A 20,670-nucleotide genomic window follows, 5' to 3' on the forward strand; every position below is an offset into this window, starting at 1 on the left:
CTGAAGGTCCTTCAAACAGGTGGTGTTTCATATCACTTCTAATAGCTTTCTTATACATAATGCATGATTATCTTTCAAGCATGAGGTTGTACCATTATTTTAAGTCCTCCAGCAACAACTCCCAAGATCTAAACTCATATGTATACCCACACATACGCAAACACAATGGTTGTCCTACCAAACAGTCCAGCAATTTTAAAATATTAAAATGTGATCTACCTTCAGATATATCAAGCAGCAATACAGTCTCATAAAATAGTAATGCTTCTTATTTTTTGGTTACTGGCAGGCATCAGGCATAGCAGCAGGAAGGTGAGCTAGCAAAGACATTCAGACACCCTCCCCAAAGGCACAGGGACCTCAAGGGTCGAAACCAGCTCTCTCCTACCAAAGCGTGAGCTGGTGCTCCCTTATGCCATTAAAACGCCATAGAATTACGGAGAGAATACGTTTTAAATCAAGAATTTCATAGGCTCAGAAAAGTGACTCTGGAAGCTAAACAAGAATGCTTCAGTTAAAAATTGTATTTATTGCTGCGGCTGTTTCTTAGTTTCTTCCTGACAAACCTAACTAAAAAGAATATTGTAAAACAAACTCCAATGGTTTGGCAGTTGATTGATTAACAGCATTTATTGTACATGTCACGAATGGCACTGACACCGTGGAAGCCTAGGTCCTATAACATCACATTCTATCAGAAACACTACACAATCATTTCCCTAAGCAATATTTGCAGCAGTTACAACTGCTTTACTTTTCTAATGCCAGCAATTACATTTACGTTTGTTTTCACATAATACCTCTTTAGGACAGTCAGAGAGAAACCAATCGCTCATGGGACAGAATTTGTTGTTTTCTTTTGTTTGTTTTTTAAGAATCTTGCTGTGCATTTCAAAATCTTTCTTTAAAAAACAAAACCAATACAATCGGTCTCTTGGTCTTTTTCTGCAATATTCTTCACGTTAATTGAGACAATGTTCACATGGCATAAACATGAATGTTACAAGCAAGTTGCTGTATTTTGAAGACAACTTGCTTGTTTTCATTGACTATACTGACTATACTTCATTATGGCAAATAACTTTGAGAAAGTATAATTACAAATACCGTGGGTTTGGTTTTTTTAAAAACACAACACAGAGGCCACCACAATTACAATAAAACTTCAGCCTGTTATGATTTGTTTTCCTCCAAAAGTAAGGAGATGAAGATCAACAAAAGTATCAACAGAAACTAAACATATTGCACAAACAGTCAAAATGCAGAAGCCAACCCGCTGGCTCTAGAGAGGAAGAATTCAAGCTACTCCAATGAAAGTAAATGGCACTTGTCAGTCAAATTTGGCTTGACTGGGTCTCATTCTGCTTCATCTTTCTGCTCTTCTGCTTCACCACTTTGCACTTCCCTTCATCATTTTGGGGAATGGCTGCAGCAGAGTCTCCCTTCCTAGGACTGTGTGCTGAAGGAGCCGCAGTTTGTAACCCCTGTGAGCTTGCGCCGGGGGGACCCTCTCTGCAGGTGGTAGGAGGGCTGCACCGGAGGGGTCTCTGGCAGTGAAACATGGTAGAAGTTTGGTAACCGAATGTCGTACCTAAAGCCTTTCCCCACGTGCACTCTGTCATTCAAGGCATACAGTTTTTCAGCAATGTCGCTCCCAATTAAAATTGAGAACAGGCGGGAGATGAAACGGTGTTTAGCAAACAGCAGATACAGCTTCTTTCTTCTCCAGGCCACGTACCGACAATCTGTCTCTGCTGTAAGTGTTACCTATAGAAGAGCAAATTAAAATTAGCTAGGTGATAAGGCAGTGACATTGCTGCTGCTGCCCTTGCTCAGAAAGCACCCCCCCCAGCAGGCACGCAGGCTGTGTCTGTAACGTACACCTCGCGTCTTTGCACCTGCTGCAACCTCTGCAAGGTCTACTGTATGCAAAAGACAAGCGAGAAGGGTGACTGGGAAGGGACCGAATGATTGTCTTGTCAGCCTCAGTGACAGTATGCCTAAGCCCACACTGAACAGCAGCCCCAGCCAGAATGCAGGCTGACGGCGCGCCCCGGCCTTGGCCCTGCGCTCCCTGCTTTGCTCTCGGCAGCCCCAACTGGAAAGGCAGGTCTAAAGAAAGCTCTCGACAAATGCCATTTGCCCTCGTGACATGAGACATCAGATCCCACACAGGCAGGAGCTAGCGTGTCAGTCAAGTGACAGCAGTGGGAGGGCTCATGGATGACAGGGCGCAGCCCCGATGGGCACCCTCTCCCACGCTGTGCCCCCGTGCCAAGCTGTACCACGGGCATGCCTCTCCCCAGCCCGTGCTCTCCGGTTCACCTCCCGTAGGGAAGCCTCTTCAGCACCAGTTTCCACCCACCTCCTGCAAACCTGGTTTCTCAGGGCTGGATTTTAGCACAGCCAAAGAATGCAAACAGAGTCTACCTCCTGGATTAGCTTTAAGAAAAACCTTGTTTGTTGTAACAACAAGATGCAAACAGAAAGAAGATACAGACAGCATAACCAGTCCAGCGGGTAAAGAGGACTTCCCTCCCCAAATTAATGGAATGCCACTTGTTTGTATAATTTCACAAATGAAACCCACAACTAAATGAACTTATTTCTAAACCAATTAGTACTTGAACAGTTTTCTGTAGTATTAAAAAAAAACCTCTCCACTTTTACCTGGAAAATTCCCTCTTCTGTGGGCCTCAGTGAATCCCATTCAGGAGAATCCAGAAATTGAAGAGGAAAAATATAATGCAGAAACTCCCCATCAACTGTCACTCTGATCCTACCAAGATAAGATGTGTTAATTTGTTAGTACTACCTGTACAGCAGCAATGACTGCAACAAGAATGTGTTATTTCTAGTATGTGAAGACTGTATATATAGCTTTGAGAGCATGAAAAAGCGATCACTGGCCAACAGTATCTAATTATATTTTTGAGCACAACTTGATCAGGCCAGTTGAAAGAAATACAAGACAATCATGCAACTGAAATGGAAATCTTTCCAGGCCTTATTCAAGTCATATTATTCTCTCTGGGGCAGGTCCGTGCAGCGACGTGCAAGCTTTGTCATGACAAGGCCAGCATGCACTGAAGAGGTGAAAGACCAATGCACATAACACCGTTTGCCTCCTTCACTTGAAAGCCATGGGCTATACTTCTAAGTTTGGCAAATAGGCGTTTTAGAGGGAATAAAGTGGCAAAAGCACGAAGTGGGAAGCAGGAGTTCCCCATGGCATGTGTTAGGTAGGGCTCTCTCAATGTTTAACAGGAATTACATGGCCACAGGACTGTCTCTGGAGCCGGGAGAACAGCATGGGTATGGGATCTCTGTGTGAATGCTGTGGCCTTCTGCAGATGCCGAAGAAAAATTTTCTTTCTACTTTTTAAATCATTTTTAAGTTTGAAGGCACACAAGCAGGAAACGTATGCTTAAACCTCATGAGCTAAAAGAAAAAAAGCAAGCTGTAGGAGTCCCCTTTTTACATCTGCCCTGCACCGAGATTAATGCTTCTTACACAATCAGAAGAAGCAGCCCTATAATGCACAAAGAAGGGTAGCAGGAACTCCCTGCATGATTACTAACTGGCTGGGCATGTAGAAGGATGGACACCTCTCCTTCAGTATGACTATGACCAAAAGCAACCTCCACATGGTACTTTCTAGACAGCTCCCAAGAATGCTCTGAACCAGGGTGTCACTAAGGACAACTACCTAAAATCCATATTGTTCATTGCAAGTAGTCCTAAATCAGCTGAGTTTCAAGCTGCCTACAAATTCCATCTGACCACGCAGCAGGCTGTCAAAATGCACCTACAAAGTGTCCCATCAAAGACACACCATGGCCATCATCTCTATGTATCCCATCTACTCTTGTGGTGGTCCAGTACTGTATACCACTTTGTATACAGTACGAAAGCTAGTATTTCCCTTCAGGAAAGCATCAGCAAGGTTGCCAGAAGGGTCTCCAGTAAGCAGGGAGTACAAGCAGGTGGACTTATTGCCTCAGGGTTTAACTAAGGGCCACAGTATACAGTAACTGTAGACTCAGTTCTGCAAATCTTGATAGGGCTCAACTATGTCCCCTTGTAACGGAAGGGCACTTTGAGGCCTCTAAAACTGCTCTCCCTTACTCCCTCTCTTCTCTCACACCCCCAGAAAGCAACCAAATACAATCTGTATCAAAGTCAAGATCTCTATTAAACAGAGTTTATCTCAGTATATTCAGTTTCATAACTACCTTTTAGTCCTGTTTCAGATGATACTGGCAAAGAAAAAAAAGAAAGATGCTGTGTTCATCAGCTAGGCAGTAGACAGATAGCAAACCATAGCCTGAAGACTGAAGCACACATTTGTTCCCTTTATCTGCCTAACCTGTTAAGTGCTATGATACAGTAGTCTGGAAAAGAATGACTTAAAATCCTTTTCTTTATGCTATTACAGATTTTGTGCTTAGTGTTTTTATGTTAGTACTGCCCTAGACAAGTGTCTTTAGCCTATTAATATTTATATTACTTGCATTAATATTTAATCTATTGTACTGGAAAATGAACAAACAATACACAAATCAGGCATTTTTTTTGCTTTCATTTTCAAGAAGGAGGAAAAAATAAAGATATTTGCAGTAAGTCTGAACAAACAGATACGAACCTGCCTGACACGAGCAAGGACAGTTTATCAATAGGTGTTTTGCCCTGCATGGCATAACAGTGTTCCTTCTCCAGGGTAACCACTTCTGCATCGCAGCACAAAACGATCTTCCTGTAGACAGTCAAGGAAATTCCCAGAGGCTGGAAGAGAGCACTGTAGAGTTCCTGGAATTCTCTGTCAAAGGAAACACTCCGAACTTGGTAGGTAACGTAAATGAACTGGACGAAGCATATACCAAACAGTATAAAATTCCAGGAGAATATATCAGCAGCACAGACATCCAGCCAAGCCCAAACAGAAGAGCAGAGAAAGCCCAATCCAAGCAAGCTGAAGACATAGAGAAGCCCAAAGAATCCACTTCCACCCATGAAGCCCACAACAAAGAGAATACTGGCTAGGTGGTAGATAGATCCCTCTGCCTCTTGCTTCCAGGTGGTACACGTAGGATGTGCATATATCAGACTTTCCCAAAAACTTGCATTTTCTCCCATGGCTGGAATAATTTTTCGATTCAGCTGAATCTTGGAAGTTTTTATTTATGAGATGCAGCTAGCAGGGTCCTTTGCTTTTCCATTCTTGCAAACTCTGCTCAATGATCACGTAATGTCAGGGTCTCTTTTGGCAGTAAAGTCGCACTTAGGATTTCCAGCAACTAGGAAGCTAATGTTCTCAGAAGGCAATGCTGTCTCTCACCAGTTCATGCATTCTTTTGACTTTGGCCGTGTCATCTGTAGCTTCATCTGATCTGGACAAGTGAAGAAAAGATGAATTACTTACAAAATTCTTTTCATCAATTAAACTCTATCAAAGCTTTTATTGTCTAAAACCACAGACTGCATTACAATCTTCCAATTCCCCTTGTAACCCTGTGATTCCAGGATCAAACCTTAATATCCATTCAATTGAAGATCATGTTTCTGTATCTATGAACCCTGTGGCAACTGTCGAATCGCAACTGAATCCATGTAAACCTGTACATCGCATCCACCATGTCCTGCGGCAAGACTTTCCACAGCCTAACTGCTGGGAAGGTAGTTGCGTTTGTTGGTCCTGAACCTGCTGCCTGCGAGTCTCATTTAATGCCCCACCTAGCTCTCGGACAAGAAGTGACAGCGAACTCTTGTTCCTTGTTCACCTCCTCCATCTCACTCTGGATTTCAGTCAAACCGCTCTCATTAATGAGCTGAGCAAGGCTGCTCTCTGTCCCCGGAGACAACAAACGACATCCCCAAACACCACAATAAGGGAAACCCAAGTATCACGGGGGATGGTCTTTTCTACTCCAAGGATGACAGGCAAAAACCTGTCCCGTATAAGGAAGACTACAAAGCTTAAAGGCAGCTTTATACAGATTATGTTATTAGAACATGAAGAAAGTAGTCCTGCAAAATACTTCTCAAAGGGCATTTAAAAGGAATTTTATAACATTCAAAGTTCTACCTTGTATAATTTCATGCCATGGACCACATAATTTTGTTGTTTAACACTGTAAAATGTTGTAAAGATGCTATTTGTTTCCATATGATAATGTATTCCGAAGAGTTAAATAAAAAGTAAAATACACAACCGAAAACATGAAAAAAACCAAAATAAATTAAAAAAATCAAAACTAGCTTTCTATGTCTGACTTTTAAAGTAAAAATACATGCTTCAATGTGAAATTAGACATGGTAGAAATTGCAAAGCCAGAGTCTATCAATCAGTAGTGTAATCAGGATTGAAACCCACCGAAGTCTTTAACTGTCTGGTTCTTTTCCTGGTAAAACAACAGGGAAGCCAAGAAATATCTCGCTATCTAAATTATTAGATTCTCTAGAATATCAAAGGTAGCTTTTTTTTTTCCCCCCCAAGAGCCACAGAAGTCAATACTTAAAAAGTACTGCTGGTGCAGTGAAGCACCCAACACCATTCAGCAGGGCTTTCAGTGGTGGTTTTTTTCACAGTGACAGGTCTAAGAAATTAATAAAGCAAAGTCGTATCACATTTCCTAGCTGCTACAGCTTTACTTCTTTTAAGTTTATTCAAGCCCCAACATTAATTCCATGATTAAAAAACGCTAATGCTAAATGAAGAAATAAAATCCCAAAAAACTGAGCGGCAGAGTTCAGAAGAAGAGGTTAGGAGGAGAGCTCTCCCTCTCTGGGAGTGGCGATAGGGAAGTCACTGACCCATAAAAATATCACAGCTAAAGAGCACGGAACCTCCCCAAATTAAAATACTCGATATCCTACTGCAGTGGAAGAACCAGCATTACAAGGATGTAACTGTAAGCTTTTCTGTTTATCTCTTTACCCAAATACTCTTCTCTGGTACAGGATTCCTCCCGGATGCAGGATTTAGCCCTTGGAGAATGGGAGATGAGAACTGCATCAGCTACAAAGAAGTTACCTAGGCACGGTAAGAGCATGAGGAATTTTAGGCGGTACTTCTGTGATCAAGGGGTAAGATTTCTGAACCAAAAGAAAATAAAACTGAAACATGCAGTTCCCAGACCTTGTGTTCTGAATCCAGTCAGCATTTCCACTGCACGGTCAAAAATCGGCGGCAGGAATTTTTTGTTTGATTGTTTGTTTTTTTAAATAGAATAATTGATAACAGTGATTTTGGATTATTGTTAACACTTCTACTCTATTGCCAACATTTTGCTCTGAGCAGTTCTCATGAAGGCCCTAATTTCTACAAAAAATTCAGTGTTTGGAATGGAACCACGACTGAGAAGTTACATGGGAAGCTGTATGCATGCCACAAACAAAACCACTGTGGATCCGTACTGTAATCTACCTTCCATTACCAACGTCTTTTTGTCATGTAAAGTCACACATTGCAATCATTTGACATGACATTGCAATAACTTCACAAAATTTATGTTCTATTTCCAATTCGCTTATAGCATTCACAGTCTGCCCACACTGCAGCTCACAGCATTGCTGTAAAACATCTATTCATGACAAGATGGGTCAAAATAATTTGGAAAGAACAGCACACCACTAGGACACAGATAGAGGGTCATCATGCACAAAACCAAAGCCCTGGAAAAACTGTCCTGTAATTGTAACTGTTTATTTTTGGAATGGGACCTGTCTTCCAAAACCACTGTATGCAACATTCCCACTTATTTCAGTAGCTCTGCACAATGAGAACTTTTACTGTGCTACGGCACCACCCAGGCTGGAGAGGGCCTCCCTCCATCTGGGCAAGAGGAAGGGCAAAGGAGGGAGGCCAGCGCTAGCACAGAATACAGCCTCATCAACATGACACTCTCCTGAGCTACGTAAGGTGTGCAGGCAAAAACAAACCCTCTGGAAATACTGACGAAGCCTACTACTAAATGGAGCTGGTTTCTCATGGCTACGGTGAAGAGCAGGCATGCTTGCTGCCAGTGAACTGCAGGCAGAAAGAGAGGATTCACCTCTTTTCAATCAAGAAATTATTCTAAGATTTGGGAGCTAAAAATTGTTGGTAGGTTTTTTTATGAAGTGTTAAATAGAGCAGAGACAATAGTATGTGTGGGCCTACATATACAGTAAAATTTCTAATTTTGATTGGTATTTAGTGCTAGATAAGGCCTTTCACATTTTTCTTTATAGTTCCTACAAGTCCAAAATTTAAACTCTTGAGGGCTTCAGAACAGTCACTCTAATTAAGCCATTCATCTACTGCAAGCAGGGGTGGGGGGAGAAAAATCCCCCAAACCAAAAAACCAAACAGCTGTGGTACCAACTGTGAGTCATCCTCCACTGAGGACCGTGCCCACAGTAGCACGGCGTTACCAAGTTTGTAAGCACCTGAAGGGGACACCATCCTTTCACTGAGATGCTTTGGTGTTCTTAGCTACCAGGACAGGGAATGCGCCAACTGACGTGGCCTTGTTTGATGTCCTGCGACAGTTGTCCTGGCTGCGGTGAACAGTTATCGCTACAGGTTCATTTGATGGTGGTGATCAGGCAAGCATCAGCGGGAAACTGCATTTAAAGCAGGTATCTTGGATTATAAGCCTGAAGAACTGTATCTTCCCCAAGTAAATGTTGAATGCTAACTACTCTGTCCCCTGCCTATGGGGAAGAAGGAGCACTGTGCACAAGAACAGTCTCTGCTACGTGGCTACCGTATTCAGAATAACACAGCATTGACATCTGTAGGCGGCCAGAGCCAGAGGTGCATGGAAGAGGTCTCCTCCCAGGAAGAAGACATGCCCTGCCAGCACAGGCTGAATTACTGAGATGCTTCCGAGTGTTTTGCCCCACCACACATTCCACCCTCTCCAGCAGGAGCAGATCAAGCACTGGGAAAAATCAGCCCAGACTAGAGATGTGAGCAATATACAGTGGCATGGACTTCTTTAAAACAAACAACAGCATTGCTGAAAGGACTAAGCTGTCATCAGAAAGTGTTAAAATCAACGAGTTTGCTGGAGCTTCAAAGCAGTAAATGGAGTATTTCACTTATACTCTCCAAAATAAATACCTGCCAGCAACTTAAAACGTCATATAAGCAGTGTACTAAAACAGTCAAAACAGAATGAATCTATATTGTAATTTCAACGCACATAGTACAACCTCCCCCTCCCCAAATGGGCATTTTCCCCATACACTGTAGTATTCCCACACAGAATTACCAATTATGTACGTTTTTAATTTGCTTGAGAACTGGGTACTGTACCCCATTTTTGTCACTGATGACTCAAATTCAAGTCTGAGAAGCTTTGAGTGTTAGTTACTGTGTCTGGATCACAATAATTTCTGCAAAAAATAAACCCTAAAAGCCAAGGCCACCAGCAGTTCTCTCTTTGGTCTTTTTGATTAAGTCAAAAGTAAAGCTATTCAGAATTCGAATACTCCATTCTTTAGTTGTCTTATCCCAAGTATTCAGCCAGAAAGCCCTCAGCACTTTCGCACTGTACATGTTGACAGCCTGTAGTGCCGTACGTGCTGATCGTGTAGCCAGCCTGGATGAATTGTTTGCTACAGGTTTGGAAGCAAAAGGGAAGACTTTCCTTTACAGCATATATGCTTTCATGTACAAAATGAGATTATGCTGGATTTAGCAGGATTTGTCTCACTGGTTTTAGCCATCTACAGTGTAGATGTTTATACCTGAGCTAGTGGCTACAGCCTGGCTTGGCAGTCAGCAAAGCTGCTCCAGCGACTCCACCGGGAACCAAGCAGCTCCCTCCAGCCAAGGGGGGCCCTGCCGGCCTCGACGCCCCCTGCTTCCAGAGGGACGAGCTCTGAGCACCCTGTCTGGGCTGGCAAGTTACATCTGGTCTGGCCATCATTTAGATGTATAAAAAGAAGCTGCTCCTTAATTTTAGCAAGTACTTCCTCTAACGTGCAATGTAAACGCATACGTCAATTAACGTACCCCTTCCTTCCATTGCCCCTTTGTCTCTGCAATCCTCTCTCTGCCCCCCTGCTGACACCTATTGCTCTCAATGGTTGTTTATGTAGCACGCTTTCCCTAAGCTACTTTCCTTCAGCAGTTGTTCACTTGGGGTTAGATAGTCCAAAGGGACTGAGACAACCAAACTCTTAACTGCAATGCAGTGTCTAACTCAGTGCACAGAGGAGCTACGCACCTACAGAGAGGTATGGCTATGCGCCTACGGGCAAGTATGGGCAGATAAACGAGGTATTTTCAGTGATAAACTGTCCTTGAACCCACTCCAGGCTCAAAACATGCATGCAGCAATTAGGACAGTAACTAACAACACAAGCTAGCTTACCTTAAACTTCTCGAGACTAGACCCTAGAGAAAGCAGTAATTATAATACTGGAAAACACATGATTTTGCCGAGAAAATGCAGCCTGTGCAATATAGAGAAGGCTACAGTAGCTTCATCACAGTCCATAACATCTATTCAGGAAGATGGAAGCAGGATGAGGAAGAAAAGGACTACCCAATCCAAAACACAAAGGTATCAAGATAATCAGTCACTATAAAACTAGATATATGCAGATTACAAAGACACACAAGCATACATAGCAAAGGTAATTAATTAATAGGATGGCTTTAAAGATTTCCTTTGCTGGGAATTAAAGAAGTCAGGATGCTGTCTGGTACCTAAAATAAATCTGGGTATACTATTATTAAAAAATTAATTGATTTACTACAATTCTATTTTTTATTCTACAGTAAGTCAGATTAGATGATCGCAATGTCTTCTGGACTTTTGTCTTAAGTTACTTAATATAAAAAAGTTGTACATACCTAGAAAGTTATGTAGCTGGTCTTCCCAATGAAATCTAGAAGCCTGCCTCAGATACCAGCTAAGCAGCTACTTTGCACAACAGAAAACACTGAAGACAGGTATATCTCTGCAATTATTCCTCATATAGACCTTCCAGAAGAAACCTTCATCCATGTGGAGCCAGCATCCCTTCCTGCCAACGTTCTTCAAAGAAAGGGGTGTTTCATCAATGAATGCTTTAACATGAAACATGTATGCAACTCCGGCAGCCGAGCCTCAGGATCCCGCTCCCCGAGTGAGTATCCCCATCATAGAACGAGTTGCGACTGCAGCGTGGTTCTCCCTCCCTCAGTCTCCTTTCTGCACAACATCACAGCTTCAACAAGAAGGGCAGCAAGTGACCCACCCACATGAGTCAAAATGCGTCACTTGGGGCACCCTCATGCGAGGAGGGAAAAGGGATTTGCATTCCCCTGGGCCGAGGAAGGCATCCTGTGTCTCACTGATGTCTCATCACTATGTCTCACCCCTGGATCAGTGCTCTGGGTGTCACCTGGAAGGTAAAGCATCTCAGGCCTTAGGAAAAGCGGTCAAACCGCACCCTTTCCAGCCCTTCCAGTACCCCCCTGGGCTGCGCAGGCTGCAATTGCTGAATTGGACCCCTGCCCCCAGAGCATCCATACGACGTGATACTTTCTTGGAGAACAATCCTTCCGGGAATGCTCAGAGCTACAAAACAAGCAGCTGGGGCACGTCCAACCATCACTGGTGCTTCACTGCCTTCAGGGCAGCTCCGAGAAATAACCACCAGTCAAGCGGGACTTTTCGGGGCCAAAACCCTGCTCTGGTCAGGCAGAATTTAGGCTCCCACTTTCACAGTTGTTCAACCAAGAACTCCCTTCAGTCACCTGCTGCCTAACCCTGGTGACACCCCAATGCCATCTCTACGTTGAAGTCCCTGCGAATGACCCACCAATGGCACGAGGCTGGTGACTGGTTGTTCTCCTCGCCACGCTGGGCCTGACTCCCGTCTCCCTGCTGCAGCAGAGAGAACTGCTTTCTCCAAAGCAGAGCGCTTTAACGGGAGCCTTTTCATGGGACTTTCAATTCACTGAGCTTGTTTGGCTGCAGCTGGGGAGGCCTGATTCTACTTACAATTTGCTCAAATTCCTATTAATCTTTTTAAGAAGTGGAAGAAAGCTGGGCGGGGGGGAGGCATCAAGAGAGAAAGAAAACCCACAGCAATACAGAATAGTTTAAGGTTCATTAGAAGCACCGCATACAGTGAAGCTGCTATTATTTAGTCTTTAAATATTTAAAGACCAGCTTACTATACACAGCTTACAGTACTGGAACGATTCCTCATTTATCACTGTAAAATATACAATGCAATCCTCTGTGGTTGCAAAGCCAATACTGAAGATGCTATCTATTTTATCATCTAGACAGTATCTGATATGAAAAAAAAAATTTACAGATTTTCTTCCAATTTGAATCAGAACTGATGAACCGTAAGTATATGTAGTATTCCTGCCAAACTAAAAAGAGTAATCCCCTCCCTCCTTTTTTTAAGGTCTTTTGCTCCTAGGAAACATGAATATGGAATGACAGTCAGACATTTTTTAAACTAACTATGGATTGCTAGCACTTGGGTAAATTTGAGCAAAGCTCTTGTATATTGAACAGCATTGGCCAAATAATAATTCAGGGGGTCTGTTTTACTGTGTTTTCTAATAAAAACTGCAAAGTGAAGCACAAGTTCAAGCTGTTCTACAGTTCAACTTTTAAATTAATAGAGAAAGCAGCTACAACGTGTATTTCACAAGTGCTTTAAAACTGTGTTAATGAACTACAGCTGAACTCAGCAGAATTCAGCTTAAATGAGTTTGTACAGTGTAGTAGTACCTTTGGACGGGAATGTATTCCCATGAAACCAACCACCTGACGTGAACTTCATATCCCAAAAAAGAAATAAACACAGAGGCTTGGTTCATCGCACTACCCCTGCACGTACAACTGGATTATGGAGAAGTAGTGCCACGAGCCATGTGTTCAGACAGACAGCATGCTGAGCCATGAAACGCCACATTTACGTACCCCGTGAGCTCTAAACCAGAGTGAAACACAGTGAAAGGTAGCGAGGGTGCCCTAATGGGGCTGCTGAAACTACTTATCTTTACTGGAGGGTTTGGGGTTAGAAGTACAGTTCTACTCTCTGCTTTACTGGAACAAGTGTCACACAGCTTTACATACAAAACAGAGCCAGGCAGAAGCATGCACGTGGCACTGGTTTAGCATCACTTTCATTAGTTTTCTCTCTATGAGAGCCATAACACTCTTAGTTTCATCACGTAATATAATCACAAACCGAGGCTTTGTTCACTGTACAATATCCGACTTCTGTTTGGGCAACAGCGGCATGCCCAATTACAGGTTCCGTATCATCACCTCCAGACACCGAGCAGAGTTCTTTTTCACAAGGTAGTGGAACACACTAAAATGATAAAATCAAATCTCATCTCTGAAGAGCCTGCACACTTAATAAAAAGATTACATGTGTAGCTTCAGCTAACAACCCTTTTCTTGAATCCTTAATAAACTTTCTGTTCTCAACTTTCATCGTAAAAGGTTCTCCTGCCACAAACTTTGCCTTCAGAATTACCTGTATCACATTTCCTTCTGTTTCAATATCTATTCTCCTCACTACAGGACTTGCAGTCTACCTGCTATTTCGCAGGCAAGGCATTTCTTTAAAACTTGACATTTTAAGCTACTTTATTATTTGGCACCACACAGAACTTTGTGGAAAGCCTGAACAGCAACAGTTCTGCAGATGTGGAAACCATTTCTTGTTTTGCTGTGGTCAGTGAAGACATTTTTACTTGCATGAATACAATCATATTCCCATTAATCAACAGAGTGGCAAGAAGCCCTAGTTCTGGAAGCCAGATTTCATCAATGACATCTTTATAACACTACCAGGTGGTCCATGATTCAATATTACAAGAGATCAGCTATATAAAATGTTTGCCCATAAAGTGATTGACAGCCTAAAAGCACACAAAGCTTTACAGAACAGCTGAAGAAAACGTGGTAAAATATTACAGTTTGGAAAAATATGTTTGGAAAAAAAAATTACAGTTTGGGGAAAAGACGTGTTTTGTATCGTTCATTCTATCTTTGGAAAGAAACAACTGCAAATGCAAAACTAGATCTTAATTTCAGGGTTCATCTGCTCTTACCACTTGTTGATGGGAGAGAGAGAAGAATCAAATAACGGCAGCCTATGAAGCAGACCCCCAGTCCGTGGAAGAAACCCCCGGACCCCGAGTTCGTTTTGTGAAAGTAGAGATACTCCCCGAGCCAGCTCTTGTGCGAGCGGGCAGCAGCTGCACCCGAGGAGAAACCAGAAACCATGCTTTCCTTAAGAAATAAACCCTAAGCCCGAAGGGCTATAAACCCTAAACCCGAATATAACGAAGAGCCTCACTTCTGACAGACCCCTCGGGAGGGGAAGAGCAGGGCGGTGTGCCCCGCTCCTTTATAAAGGCGACATGGTAATGCTCCCCAACTCCTAGCCGAGGCTGAACTCGGGCGCTCCGGTTACCGCTGCCGGACCGCACCGGCGGGGCGTGCTGGGGAGGAGCGCACTCCTCCCAAGGCAGGGAGCGCCCCGACCCGCCCGGCGTTACTCCCCGTCACACGCCGCCCGGGACGCCGCCGAGCCCTCGGGGCGGCAGCCCTCCCCCGACGGCCGGTCCCCGCCGCCGCCCCGGGCCCGAAGCGGGTGTCCCCGGCGCGCAGCGGGGCGGGAGGCGGCCCCGGCTTCCCCTCGGTCCCCGGCCCCGGGCAGAGCGAGGCGACGCTCCGCGCGCCGCCTGACTGGACAGCGCCGGCGGGGGGCGGGCGGAGGCAGCGCCGGGGCTTCAGCCCGGCTCGGCCCGGCCCGGCCCGGCCCCCGCCCTGCCCGCGCCCCTTACCTGCCCCGTGCCCCTGCCCGCGCCCTCGGAAAAGTTTCCCGGCCGCCCGGACGGGACGGGGACGGGGACGGGCTCAGACTGCCGCTCCTCGCCGCTCCCGGCACCGCGTCCCGCCGCGGCCACCGAGCCGCCGCTGTGACTAAAATAGGCAGAAGCCGGCGGGAGGCTGCGGGCGGCGCCAGCTCCGGGGCCGGCACCGAGCGGCCGCAGCGCGCAGGCGCCTCCCGCCGGCCCTGGGGGGCTGCGGACGGCGGGGCCACCGCAGGCGAGCCGAGGCGAGCCGCGCCGGCCGAGCCCGGGGCGGCCGAGGCGGCGGGAGCTGCCGCCCGTCCCGCCGCGCCCCTCCTGCGGCGGCGGCGGCGGTGGGGCGGCGGCGGCCGCGCTCCCCCCTCCCCGGCAGCCGGCCCCGCCGCGGGGCTCCCCCGCCGCCCCGCGCTGCCGGTGGGGGCCGAAGGCGTCGAAGGGGTGGGCAGGGGAAGGAGGAGGCGGCGCCGCTGGCTGCGGAGACCCCTCCGGGACGGCAGAGCCCGCGGCGGTGCCACCCGCTGAACTTGGGCACCTGAAACCCGTTGCGGCTGCAGCCCGGGTGCGTGGCTGGGACTCGCACGCAAAACCCGCGGCTTTTAAGACACAGAGAGAAAGACGTCTCCTTCGGTACTGCTGCCTCGGGTTAAATTGTCTGGAATTATTGGTTTGGAATAAATAAAAATACAATTTTCTCCTCTTTCACCTACTCACCCCAGCAGCATGTTTCTTCGGAAGGGAGATACGTGCCTTCGGAGTTGCCTTCATTACTTGACTAATACATCTGTTTATACACAGTCTTCAGTTATTTCGTTTCAGAACAAGCACGTGCCTCACCAAGAATATAGTTAAAAGTGTTGGTACAGTGTCGATACACAAGCCCTTCAGCGTACTAGCCATGCATTTGTTCTGGTGATCACTTCGTGTCTCGGGGAGAGAGAATTTATTGATGGAAGGAGACAGACTTACAAGTTGTTAATATACAAAGCGTGCATATTAAATGTGCAGCTCCTGTTACTACAGAAGCTATTTCTCAATAACTGGAGGATGAGCAATAGTATCTTTTAAATAGTAAGTGTGGAGAACCTCGTGTGCTCGCCGGTGGCCAGCTCTCAGGTCCCGCGGTAGGCTGACATGCTCATCGCACAGCAGGGCGATGCAGGGCGATGCACCGACGTGAACGTCTCCTGAAGTAAAAGGACAGAGCAACCTGCCATGCTCTAGATAGAGGGATTAGGGCTTTTCGTAACACCTATGTGAACTTGCTTTCCCAAGGGGGTTCTTTATTTTTCAAAGATTTTTAGCTCCATATTTACCAGGGAAGAAGGTACATAAATTTTTGGAATAACCGATTCTCCTAAAATTTGAGAAAACAAAGAGCCAGAGCAGTTTGACCCAAAGCTATCCTGAGTTACATATATTCAAAACTTCATTATCTGATTGCAGTACTTATATTTATTATTTTAGAGAGAAAAAAGCCTTTTTGTAAGTCTAATCAAGTATGTATTAAGGTTCTTACAGTTAATTAAACATTTAAAGGGTTCTGCAGTGTAGCTCCAAACACTTACCTTTCAGACATGCTTTGCATATGATATTTTACAACTTGTTTAATTTTAGCAGTATCGTTTGAGAGATTTCTATACTGGCAAACCTGAGGCAGTGCTGATTTACATTTTTTTCCCTTTTTGTTCTTTGTACTTGGGTGGAGTTGAAAGCACCCAACCACTTATCCAGATTTATCCCCAGTTGCATTTGGCACAAAATATTACCCACTATATTTACTCTTCACTGGGATGATAGCAAAGGAATGGGGAAATACATAATAAAAGAAGGATGCTAAAGTTTTTTATTTGATCTACTTGTCTGCTGAGATTACATTATTCTGATAAACCACTAGTACATCAATTAAAACAAGTTCCTTCTAATCATCGTAAAAGAAGCAAGAAAATCAGTATATTTTGATGGCATATCTGTAAGACACTTTTTGAGTTGTACTTAGTTGGAAGGAACGGTCATCATAATTCTCCACAGACACATAGATCGCCAAGGAACAGTTCTACTATAGTAGTTTTTATTTTAATTCAATCAATGCCACATCAAATATTCTTTAGCACTATAAGACTGAGACTACGAATGACCTTCTCAATCTAGCCTTGAAAATCAGGCCTGGATGAGAGATCCAAGGGAGGCAATAATAAAATGGCAAAGCCACCACACGCTGAGGAGAGACTAGCACTGCCCAGCGTGCTTTGAACCAGTCACTTGAGTGATTGGACTACTCTTCGATATATTTAAAACCACTTGTGGTACTTACATAAAATGACTATTTTTAGAAGGTCAAATGATATAATAAATGTAAACCCAAATTATAACCAATATTATTCTTTGCAGCAGTATGGCAAGATATAAAGGTCATACTTAAAGGTATGCTTACAAGAGAGCCTGCGGCGAGACTCAGAAATCCAGTATCAGACCTGAAAAGCTGCAGGAGACTTTGTGGCTCTGGGTCGAGGGAGAGGCTCAGCTGCAGCAAACACTCTGCGCAGAGGGTGGGAAGGCACCTGGCTGAGGAGCCAGCAAGGGCCAGCTAGGAAGGGGCAGCAGAAAGTGCAAGATTTGTTCCAGTTGGGTTGGACAGGAACCTGAACACCTGAACGGGCGTCTTTGGGCGAGTCCCACTGTTCAGCCGTGAAACTGGACGGCGTGAGTTTCTGGCTGGTTGTAAACAGCTCTCTTCTCATACCTGCTATTAGATTTATGGGAGTACCTTAAATGCACTTATTTCTGGGCACGATCCATCCTACGAGAAGTCTGACAGCTCCATAAAACGTGCAGATTGCCTTGCTGTCAGCTTCTCGACAGCCCTGCCTCCAGACGCTGCTCGTAGTGTTGCTGCAGTCAAGGCAGGGTCGCCCGAGCAGGCACCCAAAAGCGCCCCCGGCGTGCTGGCACCAGACTTTCCCTTGGGTGTGCCAGCGATTTCCCCCAGACAGAGGAAGAAAAAAGCTCAGTGTATGATTTCACTGTCTAGAAAACAGCCCCATCTATTTCCTCAGTAACCGCTTAAGGAGGGACTTACTTACAACATCAGATGGTTGCCTTCTCCATTATCTCTGAAGTAAAGTAATGGCGTTTCTTACATCATGCTGTACTTTAGGAAGAGAAGTTATCAATAACTGTGTTTAAGGGGGAGATTTTTTATATTTTCTTAGATTTTTTTAATGTTTAATAAATCTCTACAGCATTTTTCTTTCCCTGCGTTGTCCTTGGTCAATAAAAATAAGTTATGAAGCAGGGGGATATGGTAGCAGGTGACATGATGAATTATCTCTTTAAGAAGCGATGTGCTTTTCCTCTACAGATGTAACATTGTACTTCCCAGGTAGTCGCGAGAAGGCTTTTGAGTAGGAGCTCTTAGTAATTTTGGAATGAGAATTAAACTCTTTATGTACTTTGAAAAGTTTTTAGCAGACTTTTGTATAGCTGAGTTCTACAGAAACCCCTCCTCCCTTCGTTTGTGGGTACCACTGAAGTAAGAAGAATCAGGATTGCATTCAGGTAGTAAACTAGTTTTTATTGCTACCTTTTACAAGCAAGACATCAACCAAGTTGTGTCATAACACAATATAATCCTGTAGTTCAGCTCATATGCAGCCTGCAGAACTGAGCAAAATTCAAATTGGAAACCTTTTTTAAAATGTCATTCAATTAACAGCATTCCCTGTCAGGTACAGATAAAATAGTTTTAATTTAGGCAAAAGGCACTTTTTTATGCATCAGTCAAATAAAATGCTAATTATCGCATTTAAGTTTTTATCTTTTCACTTTTAAAGGCTTTCAAATAGATGTGGAATTGAGTATCCTCAGCTGCAGTTAAGGTGGAGAGCCTCAGCTGCTTCTCCACCCAGGTTTCCATAAGCAAGAGTGTGGGGGATGTTCCCTGACCAAGTGACTTCACACCCTGAAGCAGCCTGACCACAGAGAAGGAGACTTCTCCTTCTGGAAACTGGCTCTTCTCAACCTGAGCTCATTTCAGACACCAGCATCTAGAAGAGGTGGAAGAAGTACCCGACGTAGGATTTAGCTGTAACAAAAATATGTGAATCCCAGTCTGTGGCTGCTGCTGATGGAGATGTTTAAATTCACTCAGTGAGTGGTTTCCTGGCTTTAGGTTTGTAGAGGGACCCCCTGTGTGGTTTCTGCACGTGGCCAGAGTCGCTCTGCTCAGGGCACTTGCCACAGCCATTGCTAAGCTCAGTCACTGTGCCTGACCACGGCAGAGCCAAGGACAGGCTCAGAGCCTGCTTCTCTCGTCCTCACAGGTTTGAGCCCTGCACAAAGTTCAGCTGTTGTCAAATGTAGGAACCAGAGAAGGGTCCAAGATTTGGACCAAGAAGAGGGGTGCAGACACCATGGGCGTTGAAAGCCCAGTGCTTAGGGCACTCAGTGTGGGAGAGGAAAGACCTGTATTTTCCCAAGACTATTTCCACTTTGCGGCTAAAGACAGTTTAATGCCAAGTCCAGAAACAAATCTGGAAACTAGCACTAAAGCTGGACTGTGTGCCAAAGGCACTGCCCCATGGCAGCTCTGCCTTGCTCAGATACACCCCGCTGATGCTGAGTATCTCCGGGTGTTCAGAAGCTGGCAAATATAGCATGGCAAATGCTTGTATGGCAAAAAAGAGTTGTAGATTTGAATTGTTCTAGACTTCCAGCTTCTCTGATGGGTGCTTTAACCACGAGACTGTTAGGTAAAAGGTGGGCTGCCTGCACAGGGGAGGGATGCGGCTGAAACTTGGCTCTGTGAGACGAGGTGCTTCACTGGGCTGACATTTCCATCACTGCAGAGCCATAGTTCAGTCCATCCCTCAAGTAAGGTGTCTGCTCACGAATGAGAATATAAAGTTAAAAATACAAAGTAAAATCTAAAAGCTCTTCAAAGCATTATGTAACTATGGAAGACATCAACTGTGAAAATGAAAAGGTTATGTTATAATCAGGCAAATAAAGCAGATGCTTTCCATCACAAAGGTTTAAAGACTCTTCAGGCATGGAGGTGGTTTCTGATATCAGTATCTGATACTCTCTCTTGCTGAAGTTCTGAGTTGTCATCAACCTCCTACTAGATGTTGTTAGAAAAAGGATGGAAACCTGTAATTCCCAGCCTAAGCTTTCATGTCAAATATCTTAGTAGTTACATAATGTTTTCAATAGCTTTTAGATTTACACTTCTTATTTTTAACTCTGTACTCTCACTGCTCATTTTGCTTTTTCACCTTCTTCCAGCTCTCCCTCCATCTCTTCTCAGAAGCCTTCTGTCTCAGTCCTTACCAATCAAGCTATTTTCACAAGCATTGCCATTAAGAATAGATAAAGATCTTTTAAATAAATTATTATCTTTGCTTAGAGAGATCCAGATGACCAGATGTGCCGGCCAATGCAGAAGGTCTGTTTGGCTGGGGGAGCCCATCTTCTTCTTAAAAACAGGTTTGGACTAACTCAAAGTTGCACCAATTTCAGTTGACCCACATACCATACTATTTAACTCTTGTTTCATCCACTGTAGGTCTCATTCTCGGTGTTAGGAAGATGCATTTACAAAAAAGTGTTAGACTAATTGCAGGTGGAAACTATGGGTAACGTATGTCATCGAGCCCTAGCAGTAAACAGAACCAAGGTAAGCCCTAGTGGACAGACTTGCCATGAAGGCTGATGGAGTTTAAGAAATACTACTCAAATATTTGTCAAAAAAGCCTCCTCTTCAAACCAAACTTTTTATCTTGAAGCATTCAAAGAGACAAAAATCACGTAGCATACCAAGCCGCTGTAGTAT

The 20,670-nt window shown here is 44.6% G+C and overlaps 1 protein-coding gene across 4 annotated transcripts; it reads right to left on the reverse strand.

The window, feature by feature from the left end:
• Positions 1–170: 170 nt before the first annotated feature.
• Positions 171–15,708, reverse strand: POPDC3 (popeye domain cAMP effector 3). Of its 4 annotated transcripts, none has more exons than XM_076333316.1 (4): positions 15,552–15,708; positions 4,647–5,391; positions 2,671–2,779; positions 171–1,767 (listed from the first exon to the last, which is right to left on the reverse strand). In XM_076333316.1, the coding sequence occupies exons 2-4, from the start codon at positions 5,135–5,137 to the stop codon at positions 1,447–1,449; spliced, it is 921 nt and encodes a 306-aa protein (XP_076189431.1). In that variant the 5' UTR covers positions 5,138–5,391; positions 15,552–15,708; the 3' UTR covers positions 171–1,446. The 4 variants fall into 4 exon arrangements, with proteins under 4 accessions (XP_076189431.1, XP_076189430.1, XP_076189433.1 ...); XM_076333315.1 differs by lacking the exon at positions 15,552–15,708 and adding an exon at positions 14,814–14,992; XM_076333318.1 differs by lacking the exon at positions 15,552–15,708 and adding an exon at positions 13,202–13,213.
• Between the last annotated feature and the right edge of the window lie 4,962 nt (positions 15,709–20,670).

Source organism: Aptenodytes patagonicus, chromosome 3 (genome assembly GCF_965638725.1).
Source record: "Aptenodytes patagonicus chromosome 3, bAptPat1.pri.cur, whole genome shotgun sequence".
Lineage (NCBI taxonomy): Eukaryota > Metazoa > Chordata > Aves > Sphenisciformes > Spheniscidae > Aptenodytes > Aptenodytes patagonicus.

Bases quoted from the DNA above. Each gene is read 5' to 3' on its own strand.
- POPDC3 (XM_076333316.1), bottom strand. From the start codon at position 5,137: ATGGGAGAAAATGCAAGTTTTTGGGAAAGTCTGATATATGCACATCCT. The intron at 2,780-4,646 runs GTTCGTATCTGT...TTATCTTGGTAG, and splicing joins TCCTTGCTCGTGTCAGGCAG to GATCAGAGTGACAGTTGATG. The intron at 1,768-2,670 runs GTAAAAGTGGAG...GCTCTTCTATAG, and splicing joins CAGAAGAGGGAATTTTCCAG to GTAACACTTACAGCAGAGAC.